At 36.2% G+C, this 19,237-nt stretch overlaps 1 protein-coding gene across 1 annotated transcript in view; it reads left to right on the forward strand.

Annotated features, from left to right (window-relative positions):
• The window catches only part of CDH8 (cadherin 8), a 134,908-nt gene that overhangs the window by 28,707 nt on the left and 86,964 nt on the right, over positions 1–19,237 (forward strand). The window contains exon 2 of the mRNA XM_009502816.2: positions 10,057–10,351. Within this exon, the coding sequence (XP_009501111.1) occupies positions 10,057–10,351 (295 nt within the window). The remainder of the gene's footprint in view (positions 1–10,056; positions 10,352–19,237) is intronic.

The following is a 19,237-nucleotide window of genomic DNA, read 5'->3' on the forward strand; positions in this document are numbered from 1 at the left end:
ACCTATCATTTGAAAAGAGGTTCTGAGAAATCATGGTATGTTTCTTTGCATATTAACTTCAGTCTATTGCGTATTGTGCATATTCTATGCTACTCACAGCCCCAAAGGTATTAGTGCAGGATAGCTGGTCACCTGTCCTTTCTAAGAAGACTGTCCTGGTAGAGGAATGCAAAGAACAGCTGAATGGGGAGAGGACCATAGGGGGTGTTGGCTGTTCTGTGCTCACACAGTGGTATAGGCACTACCAAGCTTGTGTGGGTAGAGAAAACTGACAGTGATTCAACCATCATTAAATTAGTACAGATGTCTCCTGCAGCCTTCCACAGTAGTCTTCACCGTGGGCTCAGACAATTTGGATAAAGGTCTAGACTAAATAATTGCTAAGTCTGTGTGGATTCTGGCTGCTTTGAGATTGACATATGTTACACACTTACAGCTTTTGTAGTACTGATTTGTATACAATTTGTCTGTATTCATGCTGAGCCAGTTTCTTTTTCTGATGGGACATTGACCCCAAATTTGGTATGTTTTGAATCACAGGTAGGTTAGGTGTTTACAGCAAATGACATAAATATTCCAAACAGTGCCCACACTTAAAATCATAGCACTGCTATTTTTTCCTCCTCGAAAACAGTTCAGGTTATCTGATGTGCCAAAAAAAGTGGTAATCGTCACTGAGACTTTAGTCTCCATATGTACTGAGAAGGAGACTGCAGGACTCAAATCAAGTTGCTAGAGAATCAGAGGTAATACATTACCAAATATCAAACCCTGCTGGAGTGGGCACAGTTGTTTATTTCTGTGTATTTAATATTGTCTATGTGTAGTGGTTTGTGTTCTCCTCTCTCTGTTGGTTCTTCCAGAAAAGCATTAACAAAGGCAGAAGCTATGATCTATATCTAGTGGTTTAAAAAATATTTCGAATTTAATGGTATTGCAAATTAATCGCATTATGAGACATAACCTTTGCAAGTCAGTTTGTAAGAAATTCACAGGAATGCATGGCTTAGTGGAAATGCTTGGGAAATTACATTAGGAAGCTTTGAAAACCTCACAAGTGGTGTAGCAAATAATTTCTTGTGAAACTGCATGAAATCATAATAACTAGTTTCAACCAGGTTCTTCTGAGGATCTCATAATTCTGCATGAGTTATGCCTAATAAACATCCAACTGCAAGAAAATGGGGAAAAATAATCAAATTATCCTCATGTTTTATCTATTTATTCTGATGTTTGACACTGACTTTACTATGTAACTGCAAACATAGTAACTCTGGAGAACTAATGTTTTGTTTGACATCCCATAAGGAATTTGCTTTGTAGCATTTCCTAGCTGTGTTTATTTTCACATTCCAATTAACTTCAGAAATATTTCCAGTAAGAAGAAAATTCTACTGTACCCATGTGCACAGTTCACAGGTTAGTTATTGTAAGTACACCAAAAATAAGTTATATTATCACATGTAGGCAGATAGTTTATAAAATAATCAGTCTGTAAGTACTCACAATTTAATTTTTCAGTTCTCTTTATTTTACTCAGTTACCTTCTCAACAGTTTTCAATTTTAGCTCAAAGCTGGCTGCCTAGCTGATGTTTATATTTCTGCACCGTAGATGTGTTTGACAGCCAGTTGCTAGAAAAGAGCTTTCTATTTGCGCTGCCAGCTTTACACATTATGTGGATTTAGACAGTACTTACTTCCTTATGTTCAGATGCTGAAGTATGGTAAGGAGTCATCCTAAGTTTGAAAAATTACCTTCAAAAAAAGGTATTTTAAAGCTTTCAGGTTTGTTTTATTACATATTATTAAATAATAGAATGCATTAAATAAGAGAACGTATTCTGCATGGATTTGAAATTCTTTTGTTAAGAAGGAAGACAGGTTAAATACGTTATCACTGGGATCTTCCTAATCATTGTGAGCGAAGCGTGATCAGAAGCCAGGGTGGTGAAAGCAGCTGAAAGGAGAGCCTTGAAGGACTGTAAAATCATGAAAACTCAAATATGCTTAAATAAATAGAAATATCCTGTCACCTTTGACCACACTGGCCTATTGTACTTTTTTCTGCCTTTGCTGATCTATGCTATAGCTTGTCTAGTTTGACAGATTCTGTAAGCAGCCTTCAAATTACTACTGTGGGTATGTAGTGATTAACTTTTTTATTCCTCTTCTGCAATCCTAAGAGTATGTATTATAAGATATTGCTCTGACATTCACTTGAGAAAATAATTTGAAAAACACAAAGAGGTCTTAGCACTCAAGTGCAATGTACTCTGTGCCTGAGAATGAAGCCTAGCAAGTTATAATAAGCTTTTAAAAAGGAAAGTAAAAATACAGTTCAAACAACATGGAAGAAAAGCTCAGAACAGTGTGAATAAGATGATGATGGTAAACGGAACAAAAGAGAAGGATTTGGTATATAGGAACTGCCGAACTTCTGGCTACCACATTGAATGGGAAATTTCCATGGCTTATGGGTTTTTACAGCCTTCCCTGTCTTTTGTCTGTATTGAGGAAGGAGTGGCAAGACGGACTCTGCTGGCAGTAGTAATTGACAGCCAAAGGGACCGGTCTTCTGAAGTCATGTTTGGAGACTTCACACAATCTTACAGGTGGTAGAAACTACAGCATAGTTTGTGTCCAAGGCTGACAAGATGGAGGAGGGAGTAAATGACTTTACAGCTATTACACCGAGTTGGGAAAAGAATGACAAATGCAGGAGGCACTGTTAATTATAATGCCTGAAACGCTGGAATTGTTAATGTAAGTGCTTGATCCCAAACAGTAGGAGATTACAGATTTTTTTCCCCCATAAAGACACAGAAGAGTGAATGTGTTCTACAAGACTAAAACTGCATGCAATTTTTGAGGGTCTCTATACCCAGCTCTCAGATGTCCTGTGGTGAATCACAATACACTATAGATGAAATAATAGAGAAATAAATGAGATGGGAAAGGATTCCTCTTTGGCAATATGACACAATTTCATTGCGCTTTTCGAAGTATCAGAAACAGTTGGGTTAAAAATCAAGACCTTTTTTCAGGAGTGGTGTCTGCTGGAACACGAGAAAGGAATGGCAGCCTGGGTTCAGAAATAGTTACATGAACTCCAAGTTAGGCAGAAAGCCAACTACAAAAAGGTGCCAGCCACCTGAGGCCACTTGACACAGGACACTTGGGCGTTAAATAGCTGCAGAAAGCAGTGACTAAAGGCGGCAGTCCAAGCTGCTTTGGGACACAGGTCATATGTGGTGGTGGTGTTCTTGGGACAGAAGGGAAGACAGATGGTATTCCCAAATGGAAAGGGCCAAGGCCAGAACTAGAGAAACAGAAAGCTTTAGCTATCATCTGGCTTAATATAAGGATTCAGAAGAAGCAAGGTATATAATAAATATATACAGAAAAATCAACCTGAGACCATGCTTTGGAATGAAGATAGCAAAGAGTAGAAACAGATTACCTTGTCTTTGTTGCCATCACAACCTCTGAAGATGAACATGTGATTGTGGATATGGGGAAGACTTTGCATCTGGGGGCATGGTTTCCTCCCTCTTAGGGAGTTGCCAAGGCAGGGGGAACAACTTCTGTGAAACACCAGCAGCAATACAATAACAATTGTAAACAACAATAACAATTCTAATTAAAAATTAATACTGTGATTTACTGGAGATAAACGTGTAGAGCTGTTTAGGAATGGCTTGGGTAGTCCTATGGTCTGGATGTTTTTTCTAAATATGCATCTTTGTGAGACTGAAAGTGGGTTTATCTCTTCTTCTGTTCCTCTCATCTGTAAACAAAAACTATACCTATCTTTGTTGTCCCAAGACATTGAGTGCAATATATAATAAAAAAAAAAATTAATTCAGTCTGATGAGGAACCTGATACATGACGCGTACAGAAGGGACCAATAGTGCTCTAACCAGGAAGGCTTTAAATCAAGATTCAGTCACATTCCTGAGCTCTTTCATCAGTTGGTCATAATTTGTGAATTAGAACAAACGGATTGCAAGATCCCAGTCTTGTCTCCAGTTTTTAAACAATAGTTCACTCTAGTGAATTATAAGATGATGCCAAAAGGTAAGCAATGAAAAGGAGTTTGTGCAGAGTTGCAGTATGAATATAAAGAGAGACAAAATTAGCAAATCAAATAGAATAAAAGAGCAGTAGCAAAGAATAAACAGAAACATAAAAGAAGCCATCTGGAATCAAAGATACTCGAATGACATGGTAGGAAACTGAGGCAGACAAAAGCAGAGATTACACTCTTAAATTAAAGTGTTAAGGATATTATTACTTTAATTCTCTTTGAATATGGTTATGAAACTGCAGTTGAGAAGTGTGAGCAATAATGTCTTTTGACAGTTACTCCAGAGGCTTCAAGTTACATGATTCTCATATCTTAAATGAAACCTTTGTCATCCATGGACATGTCTGTTTCCATTCTGAAACTGTTCCAAGTACTGACATTATGTCAGGTACATCAACTCTATGCCCCAGTTTGTCATTACCCTGAATAATAATGCAGGATATTTGGTTTTCCCCCATCACCAAAGATGGGATCAGCCTATCCATGGAGAAAACGAAAGATTCTATTAAAGTGAAATTACATTCACTTTATTAATTCTGCATTGTGTGCAAATGAATTGAATTTATCTATAATAGTTTAATTATGAATGATTTTTTTAAAACTGTGCATCATCAATAAACATGCTCATTGTCCGTTATGTGTCAGAGCACATCAACAATACACACAAAAACCTTCTGTAACATCTAATGATGTTCATGTTTTTAGGGGGGAAAAAAAAAAACCCTGCCAAATCACATACAGAAAGACACACTTGATGAGTGAGGTGCATAACAGTTTTTGAAAGCATTGATATATATATATAAATGACTGTAAAAGTCACTAAAATCCTTCCATACTTTCACAGAATGAGCTGGAGCTTCTTAGAAACCAGGAGTTTTGCAAGAGAGTCATAAAAACTGAAAATTCTGTCTCCAAGTTTATTAAATTGGGTCTGCCTCAAAAATGAGGAATTCTATTGCAAGACATACACACAAAAAAAAAGAACCCAAAGCATTAGGATAGTGTTGGCGTGTTGTGTGTATAACTGTGTAACATCAGGTGAAATCACTGATGCACTAGTTAATCCCTTAAAAAAGATTCCAGAGTTAGGATGGAGAAGGATGATGCATATTTTAAAATGAAGTTTTAAGGGAAAATTATGCCTTTTCCCTTGAAACAAGTAAGGGGTAATTCCCTTGTAATTACACAAGGATGAATTAATTACTTTCTAACCAATGCAAATAAAAACTTGACTACATAATGCCTTCTTCTCTTCTTAATAAAAAACGTCCAGGAGCGTTTTCATAATATGTAGATTTCCCCCCCTCTTGTGAATTATTGATATATTTATGCTTTTTTTCCTAATATGAGGAAATTGGGGTCCAAATCCTCCCTTTGATGATGCATCTCATTACGGGCTAGTCTGTACCAAGCTGTGTATCACCACCACACTTGGAGAGGGCTCGAAGTGCCCAGTCCTACAAAGGCCAGTCAATAGCCTTCTGCTAATTCTGGGTATGGACCCAAATGCATTTTGTGCTTTCCTGATGGTGAACATATGGCTTGAACATGAAATTCATTGTGCTGAGCAAGCTCCTGTTCTGGCTACCATTGATTTGTGAGGTAGCTGACTGAGAGCAGGTGAGACAGTATCCATCTGCAGAAGAGACTCCTAAATCTCTCTGTGTACTGAGTATTGCAGAAGAACTTCACAAACCTATCCTGGAGCTCCTGCAGCCTTTGTCCATGCGTTAAGTCCTTGGCTGCGTACATAGTTTTGAACCAAATATTTGTTAAGAAAATGTGGTTATATAGCGTGATGAATAAATATCTGTAGAATAGGAGAATTTAATATCAGTAATGTGCTCATGTAGTTGTTTCTTACTGCAGAATAGCACTTTTCCATATACAGAATATAGAGGCTCTGTGAATAAGTTTCATCTCTGCAGTTTCTCTTGCATTGATTGTAATTACGCATGTTTGTAATGTATGTACGTGGGAGACTATAAATATATGTTATCTATTTGAATAGTGTGTTGGCAATACTTTTAGGTATGCATTCATTATTGGTGAAAATAACATTAGTTTCGTAGAAGTACGCCGTGCGTGCTGTTACCATTAATACTGCCTTCATTGATTATCATCTGTATTATAACATTGGATAGCAACGGAATTAATAATGATTAAAAACTGCAGCGTTCAGAGAGTTCATTCTGACTGAAGTTCATTTTTTAGGAACAGACCTGGGCTGAGGCTATATGGGAACCATTAGTGAGGGTGTTAACACAGGGCATCTCTGTCACCATTAAAACTAGGAGAGGATCCAGAACCTCTCCTGTTGCCATAAATCCAAGCACAAACTTGGTGATGGGGTTGCATATGCTACTTTAAGGGAGAGAGATGTTTGAATTTGTAATCCCACAGGCAGGGCAGCGATGGAGGAGGAGGATCTCTCTTCCTTTGAAGTCTAACTGAATTCCACATAAAGGAATTGAGTTTGACTCACTCTGAACGAGATTTAAGTTTTCCAGTAAACATGCATTTGGTTTTGTTTTGGGATGCTGTCTAGTAGTGGGACATAGGGGCTAGCTATAGATGTTGTCTTCTTTTAAATAGAAATCCTTGCTACATTTCTCAATATTGCTCTGAAAAATAAGAGGTCAACTTTCAAGAACAGGCACAACAAATAAAGCTACAGGTATGGAAAGCTGTTTCACAGTTACATTTTGAGGCTTTTTCAGCACAAACTGATATTCAGTTATCGTATTCATTATGCTGCTTTATTCACCTAGACCCTATATAATTATGTGTTTAATGATCTTTAACCTTCACATGAACACAGCTTGCTGAAGCTTGACGATTGCTGTAAATTATCATCCACATCTGGTAGAAGAGAGGAAATATTACTTGAAAAAGATACTATGCATTCTGGCTTAGAATTTCACTTCAGTTCTATGATTTAACTTTAGATGATGATGTTCTAATCCTAAATCCAAACAATGTGATTATTTCAGAAAAATGGCCCTTTCATCGGTCATTTATTATAAAATTTTTATATTAGAGTGTTAGAACTTCAAAACCTAGAAAAGATATTTTAATCTATCAGCATGGATGCTCACCATAAAATGTAAATATGCTTTCAGTAAATTCCATATTTATGGCTTTTTTTTCTTTAAGTTAAAGAACTAAAAAAATCTATCATTTTTGCCACTATTAATCTTTGGTTAAAAAAATGTTCTTCTGTTAATCAGACTTAGTTTCAACTTTAAGACTATAAAATGCTTCTATCTCTTCCACTTCCTGTTTCATGTTTAGCTCTTCATTTTATAGTGGTTCAAATAGCGACATCTCTTTCTTTCTTTTGACACAAAGGACTTTAACATATTAGAAGAAACGACTAATAGTAATCATAGACTTTTTGTTTTCATTTTAATTGCTGGTATCTTAGTAGAACTGCAAAGGTTTCATAGCTCTACATTACTTTATACCAGAACTGATCTGTGAACCATAACTTCTGTTGGATAATACAGGTAAAACTTACACTGAAGATTATACTGACAGCCTTTCCTACTTACTAGCAAATAGCAAATTGGAGGATCTTCGAGCATTCTCAAATAGCTGTGTGGGATGTCGAGTTTATCCAGCCAGTGCATTCTTAAAAATTCAGATTATTGTTTTTCACCGTAAGGCTCTGTGTAGTTGGATGAACCGAGATGTTCCCAGTTGCTTTATTGAGTTGTCTGTTTACAGACAATGCTGTGATACGAAATCACTGTAATTCAGCTATGAGTATTCTGCCAACACCTTTATATGCAATGTTAATAATGTATAGATTTTATTCAAGGATCCAACAGATGCTTAAAGTATAAACAATCTGTTTAAAATACAAACAGATTCTGGATTGATCTTGACAGGCTCTGGGACCCTGAAAATAATTTTTTATGTTGCTGAAACCTAGATTGTGTATAATCCTGCTCATAAGGACAATAATCTTTAAGACAAAAAAAGTTGTATTAACATTTTTTACTGAGCAGACAAAACTTGCAGTACCAAGCAACAGGAGAGTGCTGTTAACTTAAATTGATGTAATGTAAATTATGCTGATTGTTCTCAAGTAGAAGCTGATGGCAACTACAAAAAGAAAAACAGAAAAACAGACTGAGGTTTTGGAAAAGGACTCAGTTGTCACTTGATGTCTGTGTGTATGTTCGTGTGGGTTGGGGAGGAGGAGTGAACTGGATTGAGTCATTCATATTCACAGACAGTTAAAAGTGCTTTTAAAAAGTTGTTAAAACAATCATGTAGTAATAGCTGGTGCAGTAATAAAGTGTTGCCCAGCAAAACACAGATGATAAAGCTACACCTCTTGTAGTCAGTAAGAGTTCTGCTATTATTGCAGAGCAGAGAATACACTGGTGGCCCAGGATTTTGTGTGTATAATAAACCAGATCAACTGGAAAATCAGACCTGACTGCTGTTGTCCACTGCACTTATTGCAACAGTTCAAGATTCCTTTTTTGTAAGGCGCTGTTAACGAGTTTTCTAAGCTCTTATTCCTGAACAGCTAATTTGCAGATGAAACTGTATGTGACCAATTATCTACTGAAGAACCTGCAGAGCCTACTGGTGGTATGACATAAAAATCTTGTGGCTTGGCTGTAGCCAGCATTACAAGGCTTTTTTTTTTTCCCCACACCTATTTTAATATTCTAATGCAGGTTCTTATATCAAATGACAATGCTGCCCGACTGGCCCTAGCAACCGCTGCTACCAGTTGAAGAGTAAAATGCATAACCAGCAACAATTCCTGCAGAGCGGTCTGCACAAAAATGAGCAAACAGGAACAAGTCTAGTAGTAGTAGTTGTCACGTTGCGCCTATCCTAAAATGGTTGTACATATTTCCTTCAGACTATCTTTCGTGAGGCAGAGGTAAATAATAATAAACACAACTTACATTTTTAATGACGTTATTCACTACTTCATGTTGTTCAAATTGACTGTTAGATGTAGTAGTAAATAGAATTCAAAGCACTATTACCGTAGATTTAAGTTGTTACCCTGTATTTTTTAATGTGTTGACACAAATACATATGGTCCACCAATTGGTGCACTCGCCCTCGCAAATTAAAAATTATTGGAGATAATATGATATTTCGTACTTGGCTCTGAGCCTACAAAAAAATCAATGGAATTCCTTTGTCTCCAGTGTTCTTCAGTTCAGGCTTTTAATTAACAAAAAAATTCAAAGTAAGAAAACCTATCTTTCCCATACTGTTTCAGATTATTATAATCATATCCTGTTTTTGAAAAGCCAAATACAATCTAATTTTTTTTTTTTCTAATGGGGCATTGAGGAGAACAGGAAGATGTGTGTAAGTTATTCTTATATTTCTGGAAACTTGCTTTAACAAAGCTTTCTTTCAGGTGAATTACTTTTTAAAAAAAGATCTTAGAACCTTTTAAGTTCTGCTGACAGCTGAGTTATGATAGGGTTCTAAATTTCAGTGAATGCTGGCCATTACATCATCTACATAGATGCCATTGTTCAGCCCTTTTCAGTCACCTGAAAATAAGCTGAAAGTAATAACTGAAAATAAGAAACTAGATTAAAATATATATTATTGTTAATCCTTCATTCACCCTTTGATCTAATAGGTTAAGGACATTTTGTGCTTGTTCATTTTGGCTGATAATAGTTCTGAAGACATTTACATTTTAGAACAGGGATTTAAAATATATATAACGGCTGCTTTTTAAATAGAAAGTCTAATTATGCCTATGATTACATTCACTTTTGATTAGTATGCATACAAATCCCTACTCTCCTTGTGTGTTCAAGCTGAGATATGGATCGCTGGTGCTAAGATTGAAGTACAAAAGAATGGCTTGACAAAATGCACGGTTAGACCAATGCAAAAAAAAAAAAAAAAAAAAAAGAAACCTCTGGATATAATTTTTGTCTCTAAAATGCTTTTTTTCCCTTTTAGTTACACACAGACCTGGATCCTGGCAGCAGCAAAATCAAGTATATTCTGTCAGGAGATGGAGCTGGAACAATCTTTGTGATCAATGACAAGACTGGAGACATTCATGCAATGAAAAGGCTTGACCGTGAGGAAAAAGCTGAATATACTCTAACAGCTCAAGCAGTTGACAGGGACACAAACAAACCTCTGGAGCCTCCTTCAGAATTCATTATTAAGGTTCAAGACATCAATGACAATGCCCCAGAGTTTGTTGATGGTCCATATCATGCCACTGTTCCAGAAATGTCTGTTGTAGGTATGTATGTCTAATCATCGGTGAACTTTGATTACTCACAGTTTAAACTATGCCAGTATGCCATTGAGCTGTTGATGAATAATAAGTTATTTATTATGTTGTTAGCATTAATTTGCATATTTTCAAATCTCTTCTTGGCCAAAGCTTTCATCTGCAGCACAATAGTAGAGTCCCTTAGTAGTAAGAAAATGACTAACAGATGTATTAATGTGTCTGTCTTTGTCCAACAACACTTTAATAGTCTATATTTATATTCCCCTTATGATGCTGTAGTTAGAGTATTGTTATTGAGGAGGATTTATCAAGATTTGTTCCAACATGACACTCTAATCCTATTGATATTTTGTTGATGTTTAATTATCTGTTTGTGTATTTTCATACACAGATGTAGCACTTGCAGTATGTTGATACATACTTATTTGTTTTCCTCTAAGTGCAACTGTAATCAGGCAAAAATGTTGAAATGAAAGATGCTCTGTCAGGGAATTGATGGTTAGACTCTAGAGTGGACTTACCCAATTAGCCATAGGATTTGCATGGAAGATGGAAGGGGAAAAGAGAGGAAGCTGTGGAAAAATATGGTGAAAAGTTAAATTAACTGTGTGAAAGGGGAGAAAAAGAAAGGAGTAGAAATAATCTTCTTAATGCGTTTTACTTGTATTTATTCATTCTGTCAGATTAGTGTGAATCTATTTCCGCATGGATTTATATATTAGATTTTTTTTTTTTGCATAGTTTGTTCCTCGTTCTGTATTGGCAAACATATAAGTGTGTAGTTACAGAGATACATATTTGCGTGCTCAGGTCTGCAGTCCATACTGATACACACCTCTTGAGTGCAGGTGATCTTTAGCTGTCACTGAAGCAAAAGGGAAGTAAACTCATTAAACCAAAACAGTCAATTTCAGGGTAACATAAGAATTCAGCATAAGCAAAGACAGCAAAATCTGGCCATGAAATGCAGAGTAAATTCTAATGTTTTGTAGCATTAGGTTGAGAATAATGTGCTTTTCAGCAATTTGTCTACATCTGTCAAAGCAAGATAATTGAAGGAGTGCCAAGACGCTTTGTAAAATAAAGCAGCACCCTATCAAAAAGTTTCAAAAACACCATTCTGTCTTATTTAGTTAAAAAGAGGAGGAACGTGTGGAGCCAGGACCATTCCCTCAATCACATTCAGTACGATGAGTTGTATCAGGTCATTTTCAAATGTAAGCGTGGTGTGCTGACGAGGCGGGGGTACCTGAGGCTCCATTTTTTTATCAACACTTCTCCAACAGATTTTCATACCTTGGTTGCATTGAATTGCTTGTGCCAAAACTGATATGTGAATTTTCAAGCCTGCATGTCAGTTCTTTTACCAAAACACAGGTTTAATTTAAGTTACTTTTAATTATACAGCAGCATGAACATAATATGGACCTGCTTTCAGAAGATATTTTTGCCAGCTCTAGGCAAGAAAATGGCTTAATTAAATAAAATAAATGAAAAAAAAAAAGAGTAGGAGAGGGAGGACGGGAAATTGAAGGCAGTTAATCCTTATACGAATGGGGCTTGTTTGGTATTCTAGGAAAAAAGAAAATGAAGATATATGCAGACAAGAAAAGATGGTTTCTGATCACAAAATTTATATCTGTGCTATGAACAATATTTATAATCCTTAGGAAAGACATGGCCCCTATCCAAGGAGTATTCAGTGTAAAGAAGATGAGGAAAAAAAAACGCAAAACTTTGACAGGGAAAAAGTCAGAAGATCAGATGAAAAAAAATCTAGTGATTTGGTTAACATGAGGTTTAAAAGATGGTAAAAGTGCAATGAGAGCAAGAGAATAAAAGGTAAAATATTAACAAAAGTGAGGAAAAGTAAAAAAATTGAGAAAAGTGTTAGGGTGAAAGAGGAGGGAAAAAATGTAAAAGAAGGTCATGAGGGATGAACTAAAAGATAAAACTTTACCTGGGAAAACCTTATAGTAGAAGATTGTAGAAGAAATGACCAATGCCTGGACATAGATGTCAGTTTAGGGAACAGTGAAAAGGGACAGCTTTTGGAGGATATTATTTCACCTGTTTCCCCTAGCATGGTGGGGGAAAGAGACACAGTCCTTCCCAGAACTGCCTTTGAAATCATTATGTATTCTTAGGCTGTATGGAAGAGTTTGGTCCAAAGCAAGTTTATTCTAACAACACAGGTATAGGTAGAAAGTTGTAATAAATTATCTCAGAGGTCTAATATTTATTACCTTTAATTACTGAAACTATGCAAGTTTTGCACATTTCTCCCTTATGATCCCTGATCATTGCTTGTCTTTTATGTGATATTCCTAGGAGTACGTGTTTACAAGCTATTTCTCTATAGAAGCACAAACATATTCTCCTGCTCTTTTGTTGAAAAACAAAACCTAATTCTCAGCTTCTGCCTCAAAACTCAGACTATGTTTGCCATTGCGTTACATGGGTCATAAATGACTGTAAAATCCATGCAGCATACGCAGTCAAGTCTGTGGCCTAATCTCTGATGGAACCATATACCAAGGCTGGAAAATTGAAGTTGAGGATGTTACCCCTTCACCAGTGTTGCTGTTACTGTTTCCTTCTGCCGTCCTGTTAACCCACAGGTAGCAACATCAAGAGCTGTACTAAATGATGCTCTGTAAATTATTTTAACTTTGTTTGTTAGTCCTGTTAAAATTAAAACTCCTCTATAATATTTATAAGAAAACTGTCTTGTTTCAGAGTTCAAGGATTTTTTTTTTGCCACACTTAGAGTATTTCACTTCCATTATCCACTTACTTAATTCCCCTTAAAGAGATCTCCACCCACTGCTAATTTCAGCCCTGACATTTCTATAACACAGTCATTACTAGGCAGTGTTCTTATTCAGGATAACACAAAGTTCTGCTAAACCTCCTTTTTCCTCAAAATGCTTATACCAATTCTGACTGCTCTGAAACAGAAGAGGAACTCATATGCTATATATATATATAGTACTTATGTAATGAGGATGCAGTACAAGGCATTTTATTTTTAGATCTCTGTGGAAAGCAATGCATAAAATAGAGATGAACGCATTAACCTTTCATTATTCTGCAGCGTAATGATGAGGTTCTAACATAATGCAGTTTTTCTAATAGGTACTTAGATACTGGTCTTATGTTCCTTGCTAGAAAAGATGTATTATAAAAATGTCAGTGGTATTTTTGCATGACTATCTAGAACACGAACGATACACTAAGGGGATGTGAAAACTACAACCTGGATGGAAACTTTCTGTACGTGATATGTGTGAATGTGTGTGTATGCCAATATACGAGGTTAGCACACGTATATGGCCACAATCCAGCCTGTTTGATTTTTATGTTATGTATCAGTGATATCTGGAAATTCCTGCTTCCCTACTAAAACAAAAGAATAGGATTTTGCATGGCTTTCCTCCCACTACTTGGTGCAAAGACGATTAGTATTACACTGTGTTATCTCCGGTAGGAATGATGCTCACTTTTCAGCTGTCTTCACAGAACACACACCCACACACGTACTGAGTGGTGTGTATCGTCACTGTGTTCAGAGTTATTTTGAAATCATTTATTTCTCTCTTTGAGGAAAGAGAAGAGCACGTTCCAGAAAAAGTTTTGAGAACTAAAGTGTATTTTCCCTTATTTCATCCTTGGGTTCCTTTCTTTTTTTATGTAATTCCTATATAAGCTACAATAGTAAGCCCTCCCCAACTCCAAAATGATGAATTTGCTTGTGAAAGATAATAGTATGTATGGAGAATATTTTCTTTGCTGAAACTGAGCACTTTAATCTTTTAATTCTGATGATAATTTTCTTAAGGAATTAAAGATCAAAAAGTGAAATCTGTGGAATCAGCCCATTGTAGCAGTATTGCATTTCACAAATAGGAAATAATTTAATTTGTCTGTAAATCTTGTTTAATCACTTTTAGATGTAAAGGGACACACTGAGAATTAAACCCAGTTAAAACCTTTTAAAAAGAGATTCAGCTAAGCTTCTGGGAGGAAGAACCCCATGACTTACTTTTTTTCCCCCTCATTTGTCTATAAGGTCTGTATATATGCCTGCAATGAAGACAGCATATTATGTAAATGAATGAGCAATCTTAGAAGATCTACAAGGCGAATTGGAACTGGTTCTGTAGTTTATTTAAAGAAAAGAAAAACAAAACAAAACAAAAAAAATAAACAAAATAAAAAAACCACCACACCCACTCGAGTATGTTCTATGTTGCCTTCTCAGCGATGCACAGATTCATGAATTCCCTGAAAGCATGCTGCAGAGGTGGTAATGGGAGCAAAAGTGTATATTGTCTCCCAGCAGTATAGTTTCAGGATCTTTTCTCCAGGAGAAGAACGAGGAGTGAAATTTCTTGATTTCATTCTCTAGTGAAACCAAGAGTGTTTAGACAGCTAGTGTCATGTTGAAAGACAGAAAACGACAGAAGTAGAGTGACAAACGTGTTGGTGAAATAAAAAAGGATACAGATGGAAAAAGAACAAAAGCCATAAGGGAAGAGAACTCTCTCATAGTTTGCCTGAATTATGGTAAACAGGCAAACTTTAATAATCTCCAAATATTAAGATTTTCCCTGACAGTCATTAAAAAAACATATCGTAAAATGCATACAGTGGAACTCAGTCTGCCATTGCTCTAGAAAGGCTTTTACTTTAACACTTGAAAATATTAACAGTGTGAAAAAGCTCAGAATAATATTTTTTCCTTAAATGCTTCCCTGAAAACTATTTACTGGGAGAAAAGGTCTTTATTGGAAAGGGTTTAGGCTTTCAGCTGAGTCAGGATATCAATTTCCGATTTTGGCACAAGCACATCTACTTAGCTGTGTTTTCCTTTGGATGAAAGTTTGTCCTTGATTACACCACTGTAAATAAGAAATCATTCAAAAGCATAACAGAGATATTTACTATAGCCATGTATAGCAGAAGCACATGGAATACTGTGTACCTTTTCCTTCCAGTTGTCCCAAAGATATTAGTTCTCTTCCAGTTAAAAATTTGTTTGTAGAAAGACAAAATCTGCTGAATATGAAATCAACATGCAATGTCTGATATGAATAGTGATAAAATAACTTGATTAATTAGGAAGTTTTGATAAAAACCTGACCTGAAACGTTATCACGATCAACCACACTGTCTTACTGGGTTTCTTCCTATGTATTTATTGATTTTTAAGGCACTGAGCATGACTGTTAAATCAATGATAGTTTGTCACAAAATTGTAGAGTAAAAGGACTACATTACTAGGGTCAACTACAAATTAGCCCAAAGGGTAAGTGCAAAGGGAGTGCAAAAGCTAAGGAAAAAACCAGCAGATGTTATAAAATATGTCAATAACGTAACAGCTGTTAGAAAATTTATATCTTCATGTTGTCTTGTTCCTCTGCTTGTTCATCTTGTGCATAATCAAATTCACTAGCTGTGGTACTGAAGAGCATTTTACGTGAAAGATTTATTTAGTGAGTGTGCATGTGTTTAAAATCTTCTGTATGTTCTGTGTACCTGAGATGCGGTTCCAAAAGCAAAGTCATAAGTAACCTTAAGTAACTGGTTAGGATATATTCAAAACCAAGACGGTCTTCTCCTTAATTTGACTTGTTACTGAGCCTTGAAAAACCATAGTTCTGAGTATGTGCGATTATTCTTGTATGTTCCATTTCTCGTGAGGTCTGATTGAAAGTGTCATTATCTTTTTATATTGTTCTTAAATGACCACTATGAGCTCAAAGACCATGGATGAAGTTATGATATTGCTCTTTATGGATTTATAATCTGACCCTTTAGTTGCACTGACCTATATTGTCCTGAGCGTACTAAGCCAGTTCATTGACTTTATACAAAATTTGTAAAATCAGTGGGATTTCTCAAAATACTTTGTGCCAATGGCAGCAAGTACTTGAATATTCAGCTTCTGAAGACACTGCCTGGTTCTTAGAAATAAGCCCTAAATTACCTGTGCAAAGTATGGAGTTATTAATGCATCGTGGTTCCTTGACAAAAGCTGCATTTTTTCCTCTCCATTAACTGTCAGCAATTTGTCACAGATTTTCCATTTTTTTTGCACACATCCATCCCCTTTGCACAAAGGAACATTGTGCAAATGACACATAGTGAAGATAAACTCCTCAGGAAAAAGACCTTTGGATCAGAATTGAAGTCATACTTTCCTATGGAGTTCCATATAGAGGAATACCTCTTCCTATGATTTTCCTGTTTCACAGGATGAGGGTGGACAGACAGACATAGTTGTATGTTGATCATATGAGGACAGAGCAGAGAAAATTTTGGCAGCCTTAGGTCCGCGCTTCTCTAGTCCTATGTAATCTACAAGAATCTGTCTTACTGTAAGTCTTTTTTTTCCAGATGATTCTTGTCTCATAGTCACATCTTGTTCTTGTTGCAGATATTCTGCTTCTGAAATTCTTTGTGGTTGCTTTCGTTTGTACCTATCAAGCACGTCATCGTATTTCTGTTCTGTGATTATGCAAATAAGTCTTTGATTCAGATTTCTGATACATTTTCCTTTGGTTACAAGTTTAAATCTACTCTTAGCAAGGATTTTTCACAATTTTCCCAAATTTCAAATTTTGAAGAAACAATTGTTTAAAATAGTGGTGGGGTTTTTGTTTTGCTGGCTTTGAAAGCACGCAATTTCAGTTTTCCAGACAGCTATGACTGTGGCATGAGTACATTTGCTGGCTAGTGGATGATGCCTAAGTGGAAAACAGAGAGATGAGAGGAAGTCGACCAGTACAGATTTCTGCCAGACTTGAGGCTCTATGAAATGCCACAGAACTAGACTGAAATGTATTCTCTCTTTTTTCAATTGTGGGAAACGTAGACAGGTTCTAACTACAAAGTCAAAAGTTCTAGGTGAGAAAATTAAATTCAATGTGATAAAATTTTCACAGAAACTTTCATTAGTATAACTTATATCACTTTGCTAACGCAAAAGATTTAGCTTCAGAACGCTGGGGGACCAACACTTCTCAAACTCTTATTTCAGCTGGCCTGTGTTAGATGTCTCTTTGATGGACACAGTTGACATTTGTGAAAATGAGATTCAGATCCAATTCAGAATCCTTTTTTTTTTATTATTATTATTATTCTGGCACTGGTCATTCCCCACCCTGCCCCAAATTGGCACCTCTGTCTTTGTTTAGTTGCTGAATCTGCAGCACTTAATGTTTCTTCATGAATACAGATAAGCAATTGCCTGTGGAGCTGATGTCAATACAGCTTTCTCATGAATCAGCTGGGAGAGTGCTGCTGGGCAGCTGATTCAACTGTACCCTTTCCCTGGGGCCCAAATGGTCTCTGCTGCCATATGCTGGCTCCACAGCGGCCTAAGGGGGCAATATTTCAGGGTCTGCTTTTGCAACCTGGAATACAGTTGCTGGCATTATAGGCTTCATCCTACCAAACAAAGCAAGCAGAGCATCAAAGCTGCAATATTATACCATCCATTTTCTGTTTTCACAACAGAAAGTTATAAATGAAAGAATTTATGCAGTAAACAGCTAGGGCTACTTTATTATTTATTTATATTTTTATACAATACACCTCAGCATAACCTGAAACTTTCATCGAAATCAACAAGCCTATGGTACTGTTTTTTCTGCTTGGAAACATAGTGTACAGTGATCATCCAATTTTACTGTCTTTGCCGGGGGACCTCACAGAATGAATGCTGATGAAATAGTCAATTGATTAGAGACAAGCAGTCTCTCAAAAAGTCCTGAACAAAAGAATAGCTATTTCCCACATGTCTCACAAATATCAATTAATATTCCATAGTGAGGGTGATGTCTAAAGGGAGAATAAAAAAATAACATGGAAAGGAAACATAATTCTTTAAGCCAAACATAAAATATATTTTACCCTGCCTGTGATGTTACAGACTGTATTCTAATCCTAACAAACAGCCACCCAGGGGAATTTATCAAGGAATACCTGCAGGCTCTCTAATGGCACCATCTTGTAAGTTGTAGCAAGAAAGAACTGCCAACCTTAAACCTGAAAAGGCACTGTCCTTTCTTATTAGATTCACACAAGCTAAATCCAAGCAGTAGGTAACATCAGCAAGGATAATTGCCAAAGAGTTATCTATATCACTAGGCTTAAATACATATTTCTGATGTAAAACATTTTTGCTTCCAAAATATCATGTCAAAAACGCAGCATCAGAGTTCTAAAACAATTAGTTTATGCACAAAAAAACCTGTATAATATGCAGCTTATTAGATTTCACAGCCATGCTTCCTACAGTCCTCATTATACAGCTGTAAAATGCTGAAGGCTGCCAGCTTGCTCCATTGTCTGTGGGCTGTACAGAAGGCATTTGTCTCCTATGCATAGCAAGCACCTTTCATACTTCTGCAGTTACACATTTGCATACAATATATTTTTCCCATTTCCCTCACATTATAAAAAGTCCTTAAAATGACACATGAGCAATCTAAAAACGTTGTTGTGTTACATGTGGTAGGATATTCAGTCGTTCAGAGATTTTGACTCATACACATATTGCATAATATTAACATTTTTTAAAGATTTCATTAACTTTCTAAACTATCTACTCTAAAAGTTGCATTAAGAAATACATAACACTTGGAAGAAACAACCAGATTCCTCTACTGCTTTTGGAGCTAAACCTGACTTAGTATCCCAGAGGTATATGCAAAGATTATTTTCCTGGAGGAAACAGGAAACAGTTTCTGTCATTTTCCTGCATGCTATTTCATAATTTATTGTAGTGGTTATTTCCTACTGTTGACCAAGCTGGTCCTGTTCCATTCTTTTAGATCCCTTTGTTAAGTCAAATTTTTCAGGTGTTAAAACTTTTGGTTTGGA

The sequence above is a fragment of the Phalacrocorax carbo genome, chromosome 8, assembly GCF_963921805.1.
Source record: "Phalacrocorax carbo chromosome 8, bPhaCar2.1, whole genome shotgun sequence".
NCBI classification, from domain to species: Eukaryota; Metazoa; Chordata; class Aves; order Suliformes; family Phalacrocoracidae; genus Phalacrocorax; species Phalacrocorax carbo.